Source organism: Triturus cristatus, chromosome 9, assembly GCF_964204655.1.
Source record: "Triturus cristatus chromosome 9, aTriCri1.1, whole genome shotgun sequence".
Lineage (NCBI taxonomy): Eukaryota > Metazoa > Chordata > Amphibia > Caudata > Salamandridae > Triturus > Triturus cristatus.
The window spans coordinates 44,134,360-44,155,370 of record NC_140592.1 but is presented as its reverse complement, the minus strand read 5'-3'; the positions used below and the strand labels follow the sequence as shown (position 1 = coordinate 44,155,370).

The 21,011-nt window shown below is 44.4% G+C and overlaps 1 protein-coding gene across 1 annotated transcript in view; it reads right to left on the bottom strand.

The window, feature by feature from the left end:
• PRKAR2A (protein kinase cAMP-dependent type II regulatory subunit alpha) overlaps positions 1-21,011 on the bottom strand; it is an 826,119-nt gene that overhangs the window by 407,022 nt on the left and 398,086 nt on the right. The window contains exon 6 of the mRNA XM_085624357.1: positions 18,842-18,998. Coding sequence (XP_085480483.1) covers positions 18,842-18,998 — 157 coding nt within the window. The remainder of the gene's footprint in view (positions 1-18,841; positions 18,999-21,011) is intronic.

The following is a 21,011-nucleotide window of genomic DNA, read 5'->3' as shown; positions in this document are numbered from 1 at the left end:
GACACTGTAGAGGATGGAACCATGTTGCTTTTTCTCCGCCACCACAATAACAGAATCCGGAGCTGGGTCCGTCCGTAGGAAAGCAGGGTCCTGCTATGGAGGCCAGAATTTATTTTGAAGCCTGGATGGAGCTGACTTAATTGAAGAGGGTGTCAGAAAAAGTTCCATAGCTGGCTCTAAGAGGCCCAGCACAAAGGACAGCAAGGGGCGTAAAGCTTGTTTTTGCTAAAGAGTCTCAAATATTACAGAAGTAGTCTGTGTAAGAGTGGACACTAGGATGTTTAATTTGGAAGCACCCCGCACCAGAACCTCTAGAAAGGTCGATATGTCATCAACTGGTGAAATACACAGGGGAGGGGAGTCCCAGAGTGTCGGAGTGTATCTCCCTGTGCTTGATGAGGATGTGTCCCCCATGTCTCAAATGAGACCTTCCGTTGTGACACCAACGATGTGAGTGAGTATATGAGCGTCTATGACTGTGAGACTGATGTCGAGTGTGAGACCTAGACATCGGTCTTTGTGGTGGTGGAAGAGATGGTGGCGGAGAAGGTGGAGGCGGAACAGGGGAGGTGTTGGAGGTCTTGTTCATCTGGTAGCAGAGGTGGAGGAAGTGTTGGTTAGGGAACTTTCCTAGACAGAGAATAGGTTCAGGAATCTGATGCATATATCTGCCTTCTCATTTTGCGCGCCTCCTGAAGCAGTGAAGAAGCTGACAAAGTCCCTGTAGAAGATCCTTCTGCCCCCCGCTTGACATCGAACTACTCGTCTACTGCGACCGTCGACGTCGCCTCAAAGGTGGGTATCGTCTCTACGTCGAAAGATGGTGTCTTGACGCCGATGTCTTAGCGTCCACAGTGGTGTTTCGTTGTAGATGCGTGGAAACAGACCTCCACATCGACCAGTGAGGTTTCACCGTCTGTGGTGGGCTTCCTGAAGTCGACCGGGGTGTTCTCGTTGTTGGCTTTGTAATCACCGTCAAAGTTCTTCTTCTAGACGTGGAGCGTCGATGTTTTTTTGACCCTGAGTCCTGGGTCGACTGAACAGGTCAGCACTGTACCTCCTCTCGAAGTCATAGTCCTCTATGTCGACCGGGACCTGTTCCGTTTTTCAGCCCTTCTTCTGCTGGAAAGGCCCCCAGAGGCTGAAGACTGAGCACTGGTAGAGGACTGACCCTCTCCTCGCTCTGAAGTCCCACCTGAAGACTGGGCCAGCTGTGTTCACGGCTCCTCTGCTCCTTGGAGTCTAATCTTCTCTGTCATGCAGAATGCACTTAGCGAAAGTTTTACAGATGAGACAGGAGTCAGCAACATGAGTAGCAGGCAAGCATAGTATACACACTCTGTGAGGATCCGTCTTGGCCTCTTTCCTACCACAGTCTGGACACTTATCAAAAAGAAATGGCATTTTTGAGTGAAAACTGTACAAATTCCTGTCAGAAAAAGGTAGGGAAAGACCAAATGTCGAGTAAAGAAGTTATTCGTTAAATTCGGAAATGAATTTTGAAGAAAAATAAACTAAACTGGCCAAGATCAATGCTCCAAGGTCCTGATAGCAGGAGCCGGAAAAAAAATGATGTAACTGCCACTAGCTGTGTATGATGGGATACTGGTGGTCTTTGGATTCTTAAAGGCACAGCTTCTATTTTTAAGACATATAATGGTAGCAGATGAGGCTATTCTGCCCTCTCCTTTCATCTCTAACATGAAAATAGAAGTTTTGTGAAGGGGATTGTTCTGTGTGTTAAACACTACAAAATTGCACAAAATATAGTATACTGGTGCCCTTATTTCACTTCAAGATGAAGATGCGGCCATGTAGCCTAGGTATTTAGGCTGCATTATTGTCTGTCTCTCTCTCTCTGTAGTGTCTTTAGAGGCCTTCCTGAACAAAGGCGAAAATTATACACTTAAGAAGATATATCTAAAGAAGTGCTCCGGGGTCCTCGCATTTGGGCGGGACTATTCAAGTGCTTATAACTATACATGGAAATCCCCTACGAGAGAACTGGCAATTATCAGATTACTGCGTGTTGTTCCTAGGAAACAAATAGTTTCGGTGCCAGCCTTCGAGCAGACGTTTGCAGGTTGATGACACCAAATACTGGACAAGCAGGGAACAAGCTGTTATATTTCATGTATGGGGACCACTGATGTATTCCTGTTTGCATGCAATCTACAGTTTCCTAGCAACGGAGTTTCTCTGGGGATTCTAGATTGTGGATTCCTGAGTGAGGCTTGGCTGTGGAGCGGAGAAGATACATCTGGGGGTTTGTTCTCCTTACTTCATTAAATCTACATTTCTTCTACTATGGAGGTATCCTGTGATCTTTAAAAATGGCGACGAGGATGGGATGTGTAATCATCTACTAAAGATGACACAGGAGATCCAGTTTTGAGAATACCTGAAGAAAACCCCCAGTTTGTATTTGAAAGCATCTAGGGAACATGGATTACTTGGAGTGACCCTTACAACGTTGGAAACTACGTGTTGTTATCCTGTTTTCAATAAGAAAGGACCACTTCATTTGTGAGTAAATCTTTTGTTGAACTTTGTGAGAAAAAGACACACAAGCGAGTTTGTTCTTAGAAGATAGTAGGACACAACACCGTTGGTGATTCAACTCTGAGTAATGGCCATAAGTGAGCAGATTCGTTGTTGATTGTAACTGTGAATGGGAAGAGACACTCCAGGTACAATCGAGCTTTTAACTTGCACTACGTGAGAAACGAAACGTTTGAACTCAAGTCCGAACGAGAGATGCAATTTAATGAAAATAAGTTTCAGGCAAAACTGCGTGAGAAACGAAAATTTTGAACTCAAGTCTGAACGAGGGATGCAATTCAAAGAAAATAAGTTTCAGGCAAAACAGTAAAAAAAAAAAAAATGCCATAAGCCTTCACTCGGGATTGAACAGCTTACCGGCCGATTTTCAAAGCGCGCAAGAAACTGCCGTGTAACACTGGTGCGTGCATCGGTGTCATCTTTTGAAAGGACACCTCACGAGCGAGTGTATCGCGCGCATCTCAGTTATTGCTGCCTCCATAGTAGTTCTTCTCGACGTGAAACAACGTCTGACGTCAAGGAAGAAAGGAACACCGTGATTGGTCCTGATCGACTCATACCGCTCTCAAGGAACGAACTCACCCATTGGTGAGGACATCGATGACATCAGGTTGCTTAGTTACTGAAGCCATTTTACGAAGAATCTACGGAAGATCGCAATCGTTTGCAGGAACAACCAAACAGCTGAGTCAGAAAGCGTCTGATTGAAGCGGGAGTTTTGATTTTGGTAATCAAATTGAATAATTGATTTTTTTTTAAAAAGGGAAAAAAAAATGGATGACTATTGGTAAATGAATATTAGGTAAACCCTTTTAATTGCATTGCCTTATGGTTTAAGTCACATTGCCTGATCAGTTACATTTTAGTGTATATCCAACAATGGACACACAAAACATTCCTCCACCTCCTACCTTTTTACAAGAACTGGGTCCCACTTGTATGGAATAGGAGGACTGGAAGGAGGCTTTTGTTACTTATCTAGAGGCCATAGGTGGAGATGTGTTTTTGCCCAAGAGGAAGTTCGCTATTTTAAAATTTAGTTTAGGCGTTGAGGGCATGAAAGTCCTAAGCACTTTACCAAGTTTCACGGAGCAAATCGAGAACAATGATTCGTATTCTGATAATGACCAAGTTGATATATATGAATGCGCAATGTCCGCGTTCTCTGAAAATTTTGTGAAAAGATTGAGTCTTGTTGTGGAGAGACACAAGTTCTTCTCACGTGTTCAAAAACAAGGCGAGAAAATTGAACAGTATGTCGCTGCTTTGCGAAGACTAGCAATCACATGCAAATTCAAAGATCTAAGGGACGAAATCATTAGGGACCAATTAATTAATAGAACAAGCAATCCCAAAATCCAAGAAAAACTTTTAGATTTAAAGGATCCTTCCTTAGATAAGTCTTTAGAAATCGCTAAACGCATCGAGAACACATCTCAATACGTCAAGGATTTAGCAGATAGTAAGTCAAAAGCTGATCCTGAAATAAGCAAAGTATGCGCTGTACACGCATCTAAAAAGAATTCTAAGACAGGAAATGAGGACAAGAGGGGACTACACGTGAAACAAGAATATAATAGCAAGGGGAAAGTATGTTATAGGTGTGGCAGTAACAAACATACTGCGGAGGCTAGTCATTGTCCAGCTTTAAAGACCCGTTGCTATAAGTGCAAGAGGATTGGCCATGTCTCCAGGGTTTGTAAAGGGAAAAATTTCCATAACACAAGAGAATCGGTAAACGTAGTGATTGATGATGCCTCAATTCGTTCCGTTGTTGATAAATCTAGTGACATAGATTCTGATATAGAAGTGATGGTGGTAGGCAACGACGAAACACAAGACAAAAAAATAACTTGATATTGACAAAACTGATAAGTACGTACCTCCCAAGTGCATAATCAGCATAAACAATGTGGATGTTGCTATGTGGGCTGATTCTTGTTCCCCTTTTTCTCTAATAGACAAGCAAAAGTGAAAAGAAATGAATGGTAAAGAAATGATGGCAACGAATGTGGAACCTCAAGGTTATTGTGGGACAAAGTTACCAGTCATTGGTTATTTTAATGCTTCTATGTCCTTCAAGGGAAGGGAAACGGAAGCAAAAGTTTACGTTGTAGAAACTGGGAAGTGTCTATTAGGATGGGTGGAGCAGAAAAATTTGGTAATCATCCTTGATCCCAATCATCCACTGCAAGTATTACTGACGGGATGGGAGGACAACAAGTGGATAAGAAAATTTCCACATTGATTCAAAGAGGGTTTGGAATGTCTCAAGAAATTCGAGCATCAGATAATTTTAAAAAAGGATGCCATACCCAAGGTGCACATGGTTCGTAAGGTACCCCTTGCCTTGAGGGATAAGTTAAAAGATGAACTAGAAAGGTTGTGTAAGAAGGGTGTAATTGAGGCGATTGAAGCTTCAGAATGGTTAAGTCCCATAGTGATAGCGCACAAGCCCAACGGAAACATTCGTATGTGTGTGGACTTGAGAGATCTGAATGAGTGTATATGGGTAGACAGACATCCACTACCCCATATTAACGAGATGTTGTCTACAGTTGCTGGTGGGAATTGCTTTACCACGTTAGATTTATCCAGCGCATACCACCAAGTGCGTTTCAAGAAAGTCAAAACATCTTACATCTTTCATAACACCTGAAGGCGCATATCAATTTGTAAGAATGCCTTTTGGTCTAGCGTCAGCATCTGCTGTATTCCAGAGAGTAATGCAAACAATACTGAAAGGCATTAATAAAGTATTAGTGTTTCAAGATGATGTGTTAATATGGGGGAAGGACAATAGTCAACATGATGCTACTTTGTTAGAAGTTCTGACCAAATTGGAATCTGCTGGTTTAACCATTAGTCTGCAAAAGTGTAAGTTTGCTCAACCTACTGTTGAATATTTGGGACACACATTATCAATTGAAGGCATTAAACCAAAATTAAATTTAGTAGCCGACTTAGAGAAAGCTCCTTCTCCCCGTGATAAGGAACAATTGAGGTCATTTCTTGGTTTAGCCGAGTAGAATTCCAAATTTGTGTATCATTTTTCCGATCTGGTACATCCCTTGCATTGTTTGATGAAAAAGGGTGTACCTTTTATATGGTCTTTAGAGTGTCAATCTGCATTCATGAATATTAGGAAAGCAGTAGCTAATGCTACTGCGTTATGTTCATTCAACCCCTAACATGAAACAATAATTGTGACAGATGCCAGTGGATATGGGTTGGGTGCTGTGTTGATGCAGAGGGACAATGGGAAGGAAAGAGTAGTAGCTTTTGCCTCACGTACTCTCAAGGGGGCTGAGCCTTCTTACTCCACCATAGAAAAGGAGGCTCTTGCTTGCTGGTGGGGTGTACAACACTTTAAGATATATGTATGGGGAACTAAGTTTGAGTTGTACACAGATCATAAGCCGTTGATAGATGTTTTCACTACGTCTGGAGCGGGAAGAGCTACCCCACGCATAGCTAAATGGTAATATCGTCTGCAAGAGTTTTCATTTGAAATTAAGTACCGGTCGGGTGTAAGGAATGTCTATGCAGATTGCTTATCCCGTTTGCCAGTGACCAGTGATGAGGTTGATTCTAACGTTGATGAGGAATGGATGGTGGCTAGCATTGAGAGGAAGTGTGTCAAGCCATTACAAACCAAGAATGGCTTGATGCGATTGCTCCGGATGCAGTTATGATGGAGGTGGTTAAGCAATTACCTGTGTCTTTCGGTTGGAAGTTGGACGAATCAGTGAAATGTTATAAGGATGTGTGGGAGGAGTTGTCTGTGGTTGATGGCATTGTAAGAAGGTGTGATAAATTAGTTGTTCCATCTTCATTGAGAACAAGGTTGATGGAGCTATTGCACGAAGGTTACGGAGGAATGTCAGCTGTTAAAAGGAAGGCCAGGATGGATTTTTGGTGGCCAGGAATGGACAGGGATATTGAGAGGTTTGTAAGAGAATGTATTTCATGTACATGCAGTGATAAATCTCACGTGCTGAAAGAGACTCCTATAACTCCTATCAGGTTACCAGATAGACCATGGGAGAGGTTAGGAATCGATAAATATGTGGTCCATTTGATTGTTTGCCACCATCTGAAAGATATGCCATCGTCATGATGGATTATTATTCAAAATGGCCCGAAGTGGCATTTGTTAGAGAGGTTAAATCTACTAGTGTAATTGCATTTTGTGATGAGGTGTTTAGGAGAGACGGTTCTCCTGCAGAGATGCTATCAGACAATGGACCACAATTTACTTCAGAAGAGTTTAGTGGTTTTCTTGGTAGAATGGGCATAAAGCACTTGAGGACTCCGGTGTATCATCCCAGAGGTAATGGGTTAGTGGAACGCTTTAACAGAGTGTTGGGAGATTGCATTCAATTGTGTCTATCTACAAAAAGGAGTTGGAAAACTGAAGTAAAAAATTTGCTTTGGAATTACAGAACCACTCCTCATTCGGTGACTGGGGAGACTCCGTTTAGATTACTCAAGGGAAGAGTGCCTGGCACCATGTCAGTACCGGCGTGGATGGGAAGAAGTGGTAAGAAAAGTGAAAAGATCACTGAGGTGCGTGCCAAAGTTGAGAGGCATCAAGATGCTTACCAGAAAAGACAATGACAAGATAACAGGAGCTGCAGTGGTTATTGGAAAGGGGGAGGTGGTAAGATCTTGTTCTGGGAACATGACTAAAAAAGGAGGGTCAAAGTTTTCTGAACCAAAGGAAGTTAAAAATGTGAGAGGAAATTTAGTAGAGTTATCTGATGGTAAATGGTGGAATACGCGGAGAATTACAAAGTGCAATGAGGTAGAAGTAAAATTATGGTTGGAAAAGAATTCACATGGAATCAAAACACAAGGTGTTCCCGAAAGGACTCTAAGTGAGCGTGTCAAACATAAACCCAAGAAATTGGAAGATTATTTATGTTATTGAAAATTGTAACTTTAAAATTGTTAAGTTCTTTCAGTTGGGTATAATAAATCTTTATGAGATTTTTGGGAAATGATAAAGAGAAAGGAATATGCTACTTACCAGTATGCAGCTGTTCTTGGCATGTAGAGCTGCAGATCTATACACTTTTGCATAGATCGCCATCTGGTGTTGGGCCCGGATGTTTGCAGTTTGTTTTTCTTCTTGGACAGTCTTTGGAAGTCACGAGTTCGGTGACTCCTCCTTCGGTCCGTACTGCGCATGGGCTTCGGCTCCATCCTCAGATTGTTTTTTGCCAGCAGGGAAAAGATGGAGCGTAGTGATAATAGTAAGAAACCCATGTGTGTTGTATCTAAATAAGATAGACTGGAACGGATACAGGTAGCCGGGGAGGCGGGTGGGCGTGTATAGATCTGTAGCTCTACATGCCAAGAACAGATGCATACTGGTAAGTAGCATATTCCGTTCGAGGCATATGAGCTGCAGATTATACACTCTTGCATAGATTATATAGCAGTACCCAGCCCTAGCGGCGACCACCGGTATCCGTTGCAGTGGTTTGAAATAGTGTCTTTAGTACAGCCTGGCCCACACTAGCTTGTTGTTTGGAGTGCACGGCTACATAGTAATGTTTTGTGAAGGTGTGCGATGTTGACCATGTGGCTGCTTTGCAGATGTCATCTAAGGGTATGTTCCCTAGAAAAGCCATAGAAGCCCCTATCTTTCTTGTAGAGTGGGCTTTAGGTGGAACAGATAATGTTCTTTTTGCTTTGTGATAGCAAATTTGTATGCACTTTACAATCCACCTAGCTATCCCTGATTTAGAGATGGGGTTGCCTTTATGCGGTGGAGAGAAGGAGACAAAATTGTTTCGTCTTTCTGAAAGGTTGCGTTCTTTGTATGTAGTACAGTAAAGCCCTTTTAACATCAAGTGTATGTAGAGCCCTTTCCGCAACAGATTGAGGTTGCGAGAAAAAAAACGGTAATTCAACAGATTGATTAAGATGGAAGGGGGAAATGACCTTGGGCAGAAATTTTGGATTTGTGCGAAGTATCACCTTGCTGTGATGTATCTGTAAAAAGGGTTCCTGTATAGTGAACGCTTGTATCTCACTAACCCTTCTAAGGGAAGTGATAGCTACGAGGAAAGCTGTTTTCCAAGTGAGGAACTGTAACTCACATTTATGCATTGGTTCGAAAGGCGGACCCATTAGCCTTGTAAGAACTACGTTTAGATTCCATACAGGGGAAGGTGGTGCCCTGGGTGGAATTACTCGTTTAAGGCCTTCCATAAAGGCTTTAATAGCAGGCACTCTGAACAGTGATAAATGCTGTCTGTTTTGTAGGTAAGCAGCAATTGCTGCTAGGTGTAGACGTATGGATGAATATGCCAGGTTACACCTTTGAAGATGGAGCAGATAGCATATGATGTGCTGTATGGATGCATCTAAAGGGTCGATTGTATTGTTACGGCAGTAAACAACAAATCTCTTCCACTTTGCGGCATAGCATGCTCGAGTGGTAGGACGTCTGGCTTCTTTGATAATGTTCATGCAATCAGGGGGAAGGTTAAGGTATCCAAATTCTAAGATTTCAGGAGCCAGATCGCAAGGTTGAGCTGAGCTGGGTCCGGGTGCCTGATTTCTCCATGGTTCTGGGTCAGGAGGCATGGGGACAGGTGCAGTTTTTGATGTGGTATCACCGATAGCTGTAGTAGTGTGGTGTACCACGGCTGCCTGGCCCATGTTGGAGCTACCAGAATGAGTGTGAGGGAGTGCTGTTGTAGCTTCCTTACCACTAATGGAATTAGCGGGAGAGGTGGAAAGGCGTATGCAAATTTGCCTGACCAGTTCATCCATATCGCATTGCCTTTGGACAATGGGTATCTGGCGGCGAAGCTTGGGCATTTTTTGTTTTCGTGGGTGGCGAAGAGGTCTATCTGAGGATGCCCCCACTTGTGGAAGAATGGGCGAAGAACTTGTGGATGCAGTTCCCATTCGTGCAGTTGCTGCGTTTGTCTGCTGAGCAGATCTGCCATGGTGTTTTGTATGCCTGGGACGTGTTGTGCCAGGAGAAAGATTTTTTGTGGAATTGCCCATCTCCATATGCTCTGTGCCAAGCGGGAGAGCTGGGGAGAGTGTGTCCCCCCCCGTTTTTGAATATAATACATTGCAGTCATATTGTCTGTGCGAATGAGGACTGCTTTGGCTGAAATTTGTTTCTGAAAGGATTTCAGGGCTAGAAAGATCGCCAATAGCTCCAGATGGTTGATGTGGAGTGACTTTTGCTGTGGCGTCCATAGACCTTGCACTGTGAGGTGTAGAAGGTGCGCTCCCCAGCCGGAGAGCGATGCGTCCGTTGTTAGACTCACCTGAGGAACCGGGTCCAGGAACGGCCGCCCTTTGGAAAGGTTTGTGGTGTTCCACCACTGCAGAGAGTGATGGGTGCGGCCGTCCACCAACACCAGATCCGTCAGCTGTCCCTGGGCCTGGTTCCACTGCCGTGCTAGGCACTCTTGGAGTGGACGCATGTGGAGTCTTGCATGGGGCACTATGAAGATGCAAGATGCCATCATCCCTATTAGCTTCATAAACACTCTTGCTGGGAGAGAGTGCTGAAGAATGAATGTTTGGCGCAAGGCTTGTATGCTTGCAATTCTGGCTGAATTGGGATAGGCTATAGCCTTGGAGGTGTCTATAGTGGCCCCGAGATATTGCTTTGTGTGAGATGGTATGAGGTGGGAATTTTGATGGTTCACCGTGAAGCCTAGCTGGTGGAGCAGTTGGATGGTGCTGTTTGTATGTTGCACACACTGGTTGTAGGACGCTGCTTTTATCAGCCAGTCGTCTAAGTAAGGGAAGACGTGAATGTGTTGTCGTCTGAGGTGTGCTGCTACTACCGCTAGGCATTTGGTAAACACCCATGGTGCGGTTGTGACTCCGAAGGGGAGAACCTTGAATTGGTAATGCTGACCGTCCACCACAAACCTGAGGTACTTCCTGTGAGAAGGGTGTATTGGAATATGAAAGTATGCGTCTTTCAAGTCCAATGTAGTGAGAAAGTCTCCCTGACAGAGGAGTGGGAGAACTTGTTGAAGGGTGACCATGTGGAAATGGTCCGAATGTATGTATGCATTTAGAGGCCGGAGGTCTAGAATGGGCCGCAGGATCTCGTCTCTCTTTGGTATTAGAAAATACAGAGAGTAGACCCCTAAATTTTGCTGATTGACGGGGACCTGCTCTATAGCTTGTTTTTGCAGGAGGGAGATCACCTCCTGTTTGAGCAGTGTGGTGTGTTCTTGTGACATTGTACGGTGCCTGGGTGGAATATTGGGTGGGGTAGATGTTAGTTCGAGACAGTAGCCTGACTGAACAATTTGTGTCACCCATTTGTCTGATGTTATGGTCTCCCAGGTGGGAAGAAAATGCCGTAGTCTGCCCCGACTGGAGTGGAATGGTCTGGGGGGAGTGGGGGAGTCATTGGGCAGGCGGTGTGGCAGAACGGGTGTTGTTGGTTTTGCCCCTGCCCTTATTATTGTTTCCCCTATATCCACCTCTGATAGCCCTTCGAGAAGGAATTCTGAGGAGGGGACTTGTAGGAAGTAGAGGCGCTATCGGCAGAGTAACCTCTGGCTGTGCCCCGAAAGGAGGAACGACGAAATGAACGTCTAGGGGTATGGGATTGTAATGCCCCCATAGACTTTGCTGTATCCGTGTCCTTTTTCATTTTCTCCAATGCTTCGTCCACCTTTGGACCAAATAGGTGTTGTTGGTCAAAGGGGTGATTTAATATAGATGCCTGGACTTCTGGCTTAAAACCTGAGATTCTGAGCCAGGCATGACGACGAAGCAAAACACTGGTGTTTATAGCTCTAGAAGCTGTGTCTGCTGCGTCGAGGGCACATTTAATTGAGGTGTTGGTAATGAGCTTTCCCTCCTGTATTAGCTCATGAGCCCTGTGTTTATGTTTGTCTGGGAGGTGTTGCATGATAGCCTCCAGCTCATCGTAATGTGCTTTATCATAACGTGCAGTGCCTGCGTGTTGGCGATGCGCCACATATTTGCAGCCTGCGAGGCAGTGCGTTTACCAGACGCATCTAAGAGCTTTGACTCCTTATCTGGTGGTGGAGCCTCCCCTGAGGATTGAGAGTTAGACCGCTTCCTAGCTGTGGATACCACTAATGAGTCTAAGGGAGCAGGTCCTTTAATATATGCAGGATCTGTGGGGGCTGCTTTATATTTTTGCTCTATCCTGGGGTTTAATACCCTAGCTCTGACTGGGTCCTTGAACACCTCTGCAGCATGTTTGGTTACTCATTTTAGCATGGGCAGTATTGCTGTGGCCTTATCTTGTATGTCAAAAGTGTCCAGTAGGAAATCGTCCTCAACTGGCTCGGTGTGTAATTCTACCCCATGGTAGTGTGCCACCAGCTGTATTAAGTGGTGGAACCCCAGGGAGTCCTCTGGAGGAGATGGCCTGGATGGATAAATGTCATCTTGAGGCATATCTGGTACATCGGGGTTGTGGTAATCCTCCCATGGGTCTGGTGTCCCTGGAGGTGTGGGGTCTAGTGGGGCGTCTGCCGGATCATAATCTGGATCTCCATAATTAGGGTCTGGAGATGGGGTTGGAGAGCGGTGAGGCAAAGGTGGCGGAGATATGGGAGGTGGAGGAGGTGGAGGAGGTGGTGGGGAGGGTACTCTGAAGGGAGACGTGGCAGAGTCCTTCCGTTTTGGCGGTGGAGGAGGATCTGGCTTGTTTAAATGTCGTTTTTTGGAAGACAAAGTTAAATGCCTAGTCTTTGGATCCTTTGTTAAAGTTTTTTGATAAGGATCTGGCGTAAATAGTTCTCCTGGCACCGAATCGTCTGTTGGTTGGTGTCGATGTTTTCGGAGCCGAGGGCTTCGATGGTTTCTCCACGCCATGCTTTTTCGAAGCCTCCAATTTCTTCGGTGCCGAGGCAGGCTTCGGCGCCGGAACGTCGGTGCAGAGGGGCTTATGCTTATGTTTTGTCGGCCCCGAGAGTGCAGGTTTCGAGCCCGATGGCTTCGGAGCCGAACTGGGTTTGGTTTTCTTCGGTGCCGAACGGTGTTTTTCGGCACCAGGAGTAGGCTGGCTCGAGCCCGAGCAGCCGGGAGACTTCTGATGCTTCGACACCGGGCCCGAAGGTGGGGTGATAGAAGCTGTATGTTTGGTTTTCCCTAGGCCCGGAGGCGAAGGTGTAACCGGAGTCTCTTTCGGTGTGGGTACGGGAGTGGGAGGGGGTAGAGTACTCACGACCCTCTGCGCCGGTGGGATCTCCTCCAGGTCAGAGTCGTCGGCCTCGGAAGCGCTGACGAGTTCTTCCTCCTGCTCGGTGTGCTGCTGCCCCGAAGCTCCGGTGTAGTCTCCGAAGATGTCGGGTGGAGCCGAAGTCGATAAGTGTGCCATGGTGCGTCGAGCTCTTCGATCCCGGATGGTCTTTTTCGATCGAAAAGACTTGCAGGCGGGGCAGTCTCAGGCCTCGTGTTCGGGAGAGAGGCAGAGGTTACACACCTGATGCAGGTCGGTGTGGGGAAATTTAGACCCACATTTTGGGCACTTTTTAAAGGGAGTCCTTTCCATCGGCCGAGACCGGAGTCGAGGGAGGCCCTTAGGCCGGTGCCTGGAATCGAGAAGATCCGCCGAGAGAGATGAAGAAGATGATTTTTGTCTTAAGAATCTCGATGGACGAGGATTTTCCGCCGAAGGTCGAACTGAAAAAGTTCGAAGCCGGAGCACGAAGTATCACATCCGAGCCCGATGGCGGAAAAAAACAATCTGAGGATGGAGCCGAATCCCATGCGCAGTACGGACCGAAGGAGGAGTCACCGAACTCGTGACTTCCAAAGACTGTCCAAGAAGAAAAACAAACTGCAAACATCCGGGCCCAACACCAGATGGCGATCTATGCAAAAGTGTATAATCTGCAGCTCATATGCCTCGAACATGGAAGTTTTTTCAGATACGTCCTCCATTTCCCCCTGGCTATTATTGTCTTCCTCCTAAACTCCAAATCTGAAGGATATCATTTATGAGTAACTCTAGTCAATAATACAATCCTCCACATCAATTCGCAGTTCATCTTTTCCATAGCCCACATCTTTAAAATCCTGAACTCTCAGGGTTAATTCCACTCTTTTATATGGCACTAGTTGAACCTATGTTCTTTATCATTTGATCCACATTTTCCATTGACTATCATTTTCGTTTCTAATGAATTGGTTTCGATTTATTTATCAAAAAAACTGCGTCTCTCAGTTCTTTTTCTCTTAACTGGATAGACAGTTTTTTTATGTGACAACCTCACATACAATATCTCAAAGCAATATTCTGTCAAGCAACTTTGGCTCCGTGCCAAAAATACGACAACATGCTCTACTGTTTTAAAAAGTTCACTTAGAGTTAGAAAAATCAACAAATTGCCCCAGGACCCACTGATATAGTAGCTTAATTAAGCCTGCAGGAGCTCCAGTTCACACAAATGTATTAAGAGGAAGACCTACATTTATGGAGAATTTTATTTTGTCAAAATTATTGCACACACAATTTTCATACATAATACAGCAGTGTTGGAACAGGGCCAGTCAGATGTAAGAATATGCTTGGGGTCTAACTGACTCTGCCCAAACACTAAGGCCATTTGAGATGTAAACCTGACAAATGACAGACTGTCTTAGTCAAGTCAGCCTCTCAGAGGTGATACTGAAATGCGAGTTTCTGCACCTAGCACTACTAATCTTTCATAGTGACTTGTATGATATAGGATTGAATGAAAACCAGCTATGCTAACAAAGGCAAATTTGCCAACGATTAGAGCCCTGCCTATCCTTACTGGTCTTTTCCAGGTTTCTTTTCCAAGTTATCCGGAATTGTAAGTAACTATTGCCAGACATATCAGTCTTTGAGGGGCAACACTCCTTTCAAATCAACTAGTATTCACGAGAATATTCAGACATATGGAAGCAATGATGTCAAACTGCTTATGTGATGTTTAACTATGGGCTTTTTTAGCTAGACATACTCTGACTTCTGGGGATTGTAGTGCTTCTTTGTCACCCAATATAAATGTGAATAGAAATCCACAGTGAGGTGTATAGTCCACTGTATCAAGTTAGCTTTGGGATATGTTTGAGGATTCCCAGTTGGATTACCTGTGAATAATTCAAAGCATGTGAATGAATGAGACTAAATGAGGGAAAAGGTTTATTTTATGGTAATGTACAAATATATGTTCAAACGAGGATCATTTACAGGAATCGGTGACCCAAAATAATTTCAAAACACAAATAATACCTACTCAACAGAAAAAAATTACTTCATTTAGTGGAATTGACCCTTATTTAATGGTGGGCAGAATAAAAAGCCACAATGAATTTAGCAAGGGAATTAGTCTAACTGCTACTGTAAAAGATTACACAACATTCTTTCCAAATTTAAACAAGCATTTGCAATGCAATAGGTCTTGCAATTATGCACCTTTGAGCTATTTACATTGTAAATGATCCCACTGATTTTCATTGACTAAAACCGACTCCTGGCATCACAGACCCAAAGTTCAATGAGACCAGTGTAAATCCAACAGGGATGACCCCAAGTGCTGCAGCGGATTTACTCCTGGACCTAAAGATATGCATAGATCAAATAAATGTAAATTAAATTAAAATATATATGTATACTTGTTTCTGCACGTTTTTATACTGATGGTTGCATGGATGGATAAATGCCAGGATTATATGGCATGGGGTAGATTGGTGGATGCGTGACTAGATGCGGGACTATGTGCCTTAATATCTCTGTAGGCTAGGCGTTTGCCTAAAGATCTACTGGTCACTTGGTTATATGCTTGCATTGCTGACAAACGTTTATCCTTCTCAGTAAGAAAATATGCCATAGATATAGGTAAAAATAGGACGTATTTTAGAGCAGGAGGAAATAAATTTAAGCTGTGTAATATTGAAGTTGCTTTGTTAATTACAATAATGAAAACACTTGTAAAATTAAATGATAGACAGGTTGATAGATAGGGAGAGAAAGATAGGGAGAGAAAGATAGAGAGAGAGTCAGATATCGCATTTGGCATACTGAGGCTTCAGAATGAAATCTAAAGTACGACGTACACTCACACGCAGAAATGAGTACAGCAAATCGTGATTCATGACAGACATTTTAACAAATGCGCGCCAGCACCAGGAATCTTGGACGCAGCCGTCTCACCTGGCCAAAGTCTCTAAGGTTGGGTTTAAGTCACCATGCGTGTTCCCGTGTCGATGCCTGCCCAGGGCCGCCGACGGGAACGGGGGGGTGAGAGAAGAATGGAGGGGCCGCATGCCCCCCTCGGATTCCCCCGTGCACTGTTGCGCACCTCGCTGGCCCCACCTGTCACATCTCGCGCCCCCTATCAGGCGGCCACTGACCCACCTCTCCAAGGTGAACACCACAGGGCGGGGCAGACCGATCAGATTTGTTTTTGTTCCCTTGCACACTTGGATTGAAATTGCTTTGTGTTTCAGGTGGCTGGCAGTTTTGCAACCCCACTTATTGCAGCCACCTGTCGCCGTATCTGGTGACAGATGACAACTGCTATATATTTCTCTGTCTAACAGTATGCAACAGAAAATAATACCTTGTATTACAACTGGAGATTATCCCTACCTGATGATCCAATGTTACGGGCCGTGATACAAACGTATATTTGGGGACCCTGTTCAGAACTGCTTTGAATTTTTGATCTAGTTTTAGCTCTTTCATGCCCTCTTTGGCCAGGTCACTGACAGTGCATGCACAGACACACTGGTCCAAATCTAAATGTGTTTACATCTAAAATTCAGGGATAGTGTCGTGTGTTTTCACTATTGGAACGCAGCAGCAGCTCACTAATATCACAAATTAATTACGTGACACCTTCCCATTTCTCGCGTGGGGTCCTGTTTTGATCTAAAAGAACATGTTATTGATGTTGCATGGAATAAAAACACAACATTTCTCTGCAAAATGTCTGTGATAGACACCCACATTCAAAATAAATTAAAGGAGAATAGTATTTAAATCAATATGTTTGAGAATTGTTCATGGTCATAAGGGCAAGACTCCGCAGTACAGAACTAGCTCTATCAGGGGTCCTTGAAAGGTTGGGGCTCTTGGCCAGCGTCCACTGTGCCCATGCCTTAAAATGTCTCTTAAGGTTACAGAGGGAATAGCTTTTCCTGCAATGAATGTTGTATTGAATGTACCACATTTGGGGAAAATTTGCACTGGACAAAAACACCTCGCACGATTGAGGCAATTTGATATCTCTGTTACTGGCTGTAGGTTACACATAGATCACAGGAGCAAGTGTTCAACCCACTGAATTACCTCATCAGTAGGAAAGACATTTCTTTGCCAACGTGCACGCGCCCCTTCATCTTTCCTGAAGCATGCCCTCAAAACTTTACACCACCAGAATCACTTCACGCTAAATGGGCGGTGTCAAAAGGGAGGCCTGGCAGGCACGGCAAACTGTGTATCCATGCCAAGCGCAGGCCTTCAAACCTCCGGGACCAAGGAAGGCGCAGTCGCATGCTGACCTCCCTGGCTGCAACACGACTGGCACGGTGCCAACCCTGTGGGCTTTTTAGAGGCAGGTGCCTTTAGGGAATAATTCACATTTACCTGTAGGTGAGGGAGATGCATGCTCAGCGAGGAACTCCTCCCACCGTGAGTCGAGAGCCTGAAATGAGAGTCACATTACAGCTGGCCCGCCACTTCCAACATCTTAAGTGTTTACATGACATCGACACAAGTGCCTTTTCAGCCCCGGGGGCAAGTTAGTGAGACGCAGCGCGCGAGCTCTTAGGGCAGCGGGAGAAAATTGGTAAATCTCCGATAAATTCAATGCCGTGATAACTAGAAAAGTAGGAACACGTTAGCACTTGTTTGAGTAAAGTTTTGGTTTCATCCAGAAATCAGAGAGCAGGTATACCCCATTCCTGAAATATTTGCGTACCCGGCAGACTTACTATAGACTGAACAATGAAAGCTTCCTCCATCTTGAAACTTCACACGTACTTCTGTAGGAAGGGAAGGGGCGAACAGGCAGCGGGAAATAATATTATGCTACACTCACACGACATGAAGCCTGCTTTTGGAGTAACGCCAAGACTATTTTCGAATCCATTAGAAAAGGTGAAATACTAATGTTACCAGATGGCTTCACGTCACCACTGAGGCAACGCGCTTGTCCTGGGCATTTCTTTTGCAAATCATTGTTTTCAGGTTTGTTGGGTCTGTTAGGTCATGTTATGTGTACCAATATTACAACTCCCAGAACGCAATGTGATCCTAAATGAAAACCCAGATCAGAAGCACTGCGTCTTTGGTGATGGCGTCATAGGTAATATTTCAAAAGACCAAATGATGGCTTTTATATCTAAAGGTTCTCCCAGAGAACTCATTTTCTCCCGAGTCTGGCGTAAATAGATCCTCCTGCCCCGCGTTATGACATCAGAATTTAAAACGAGGAACAAATCTAAGCTAAAAGAATGCAAAGAAAAACAATTATTGGCAAAGCCAAGCGATCTGACCTTAGCAAGCCGATACAATTGATATTTTATATTGCGTATTGCAAAGCATGCCACTAAAATAAAAAGATATGCTGCTACCCAAACTTGGTAGCCACATACTTGTAATAGACTAGTCCAGCGCAGACCAAACGCATGAAACCAAGCACTGGCAAAGAAAATAGCTTTGGTGTTTACTCCAGCCCTTTGTTTCTTCCGTGTGAAATGGATCCCCAAAAAAAAAAAAAAAAAGCCTGCGAGTGGTGCACGCGCCACTGCGAGACATGTGGTTTCAATTATCGCGCCCGTGTCTGGGCACGATAATTGAAACCACATGGCCTATTGGTGTCTATTACGCACACCAAGTGCGTAATAGACACCAATAGGCCGTGGGCGGAGCAATGCGCCCGCCTTTGGCCAATTGCGTGCAGTCTTTTATAAAAAAAGACGCACGCAAAGGCCAATAGCGGGCCACAATAGCAAAAGCACATGCACGAGCGTGTGCGATTCCTAAGTCAGCTTCCAAACCCCGTTTTTCACATACTAAAGGTCACGCGCTGCGCGAGCAGTTCTAAGCACTGCAACGCTAGGCGCGAGACCTAAAATGGGTATCTGTAGCAATATTAACATAGGCTCTGTTTTAAACGTTAGGCCGAGACAAGTAGAAATGGATCTACAAAGAGATCCTGCAATAAAAAGATCAAAGTTAAGAGATTATGGTACACAAACACAAAAAAGATTAGCGAAGTATAATCCAATAACACTCTTATTGAAATAAAAATCTACTTACCAGTCCCCAAAGTGCTCCTTCTGACGTTGCAACAATGGTAGCTGCTCTAGGTGTATTGTACATCAAAGCCAATTCACCAAAGCTACCATGATTATCATAGCAACCAACACAACGGGATTGCCTACCATCTTTGCTGACAAGAATATCATATTGTCCCCTGCAAGAATGAAAACACAACACATTGTTCTGTGCTACAACTACAGAAAAATGAGCACAACATTTCACCTCCAGTTTTATCTAAAATGGTAACATCATTACTTTGTCAAACAGCTATACGAAGATCACACAAAAAAACGGAAAAGTTACTGATCTGTAAACCTAGGTCTCAGGCTAAGTTATTCTCACTAAATTTACAAACCAAATGGCTTGATCCTATCTATGTAGTACATAAGAGACCTTTTAAATTCCTGAGTGTGCAGTGCACATTTGGTCACGGACTCTTTCTGTGGATAGAAAGCTGGAAGTTCAATAGTTTGGTTGAGATGGAAAGGGATACCACCTCCGAAAGGAAAGTAGAGTTGGTGCTTAGAACAAACCTGCCTTTAAGTATTCTCATCAAAGGCTCTTTAGCAGCAAGAGCTTATAGCCCACTAATATGTCTAATGGAAGTAATAGCTACTAAGAAGGCTACCTTTCATGGAATGAACTGTAGCTGGCATGTGTTTTAAAAGGGTAGTCCCATAAATCTGGTACGAATTATATTAAGGTTCCAGACTGCGGCAAGAGGGTCTTAAGGCGGTATTACTTTTTTAGTACTACCGCTCCATAAACGTTTTAATTGCTGGGTTTAACGGCGAAGTATGTTGTCTGTTCTGCATTTACGCTGTAATTGCTTTTAGATGCAAGTGAATGGATGTGTAAGCCAAGCCAGATTTTTGTAGGTAAAGAAGGCAAGTAAATATCTGTTGCACAAAAGGATTTAGGGGATCAGAGCTGTGATTAATACAGTTGTGAACAAAATATTTCCATTTGCCACATAACATGCACAAGTTGTAAGTCGCTTGGCTTCCTTAAGGATGGACATACATTCCTGTGGAAGATAGAGGTAGCCAAACTCTAGGATCTCGGGTGCCAATGGGCTGTGATGGGTCTGGTGTTTCATTTGGCTGCGTCTCCAGGAAAGGAGTGGAAGTCTTTCCTGGGGACCGATTGATGGTTTTAGTACAGTGGAGTATCAAGGCAGTCTGGCCCATGTTGAGATGACTAGAATGAGGGTGAGAGACGTTTGTCTGAGCTTCTTGATTGCTAACGGAAGCAGTGAGAGAGGCAGAAAAGTGTAGGCAAAGATTCCCAACCAGCTGATCCATAGTACATTCCCTATGGATCACGGGTGTGGGTATCTAGTGGCAAAGCTTGGGAATTAAGTGTTTTATGTCTGGTACAAATAGGATTTTGATTGATGTTCCTCACTTGTGTGAGTGAGTATGTTTGAAGGACCTGCGGGTGGATTTCCCAATCATGAATTTGCTCATGTGACCAGCTGAGTAGATCCACTGGGTTGTTGGCCATTCCCAGGATATGTTCTGCCAGTAGGTGTACCCTGTATTCAACTGTCCATTGCCAAATGTTCTGTGCTAGCCATGTGAGCTGGAGTGAATGTGTGCCGCCCTGCTTCTGTATGTAGTACATTGCTGTTATATTGTCTCTTGATCAGAACTACTTAGTCTTGAATGTGTTGGAGAAAAGATTTGAGAGCAAATTTTTATCTCTGGAAGGTCTAGGAAGTTGATGTGGGGATCCTGATAATATCTGGGCGGCTACCCCTTCATTGTGTGGTGGCCTAGGCGAGCACCCCAGTCTATGAGAGAAGTGGCCATCTTAATGGTCACATGCAGAACTAGTAAGTGAAAGGCATGCCTTACACCGTGTTGGTGGGTGTCCATCATTGCAGAGAGTGGTGCTATTTTGCACGCAACACTAGATCTTCGCATTTACCCTGAGCTTGTGACCACTGGACCGCCAGAGACTCCTGCAAGGGTTGCATGTGCATTGTTGATTATGTGACTATTGCAATGCATGATGCCATCATCCTAGCAGTGGCATGAGGTAAACCTCAAATCCTTTTCAACGCATGTAAACAACGCATACCATTACCCCGCAAGTCGTAACAATGACTTGCGGAGGGGGCAGAAGGTGTTGGATTTAAAATCCAACACCTTCCCTAGTGTGG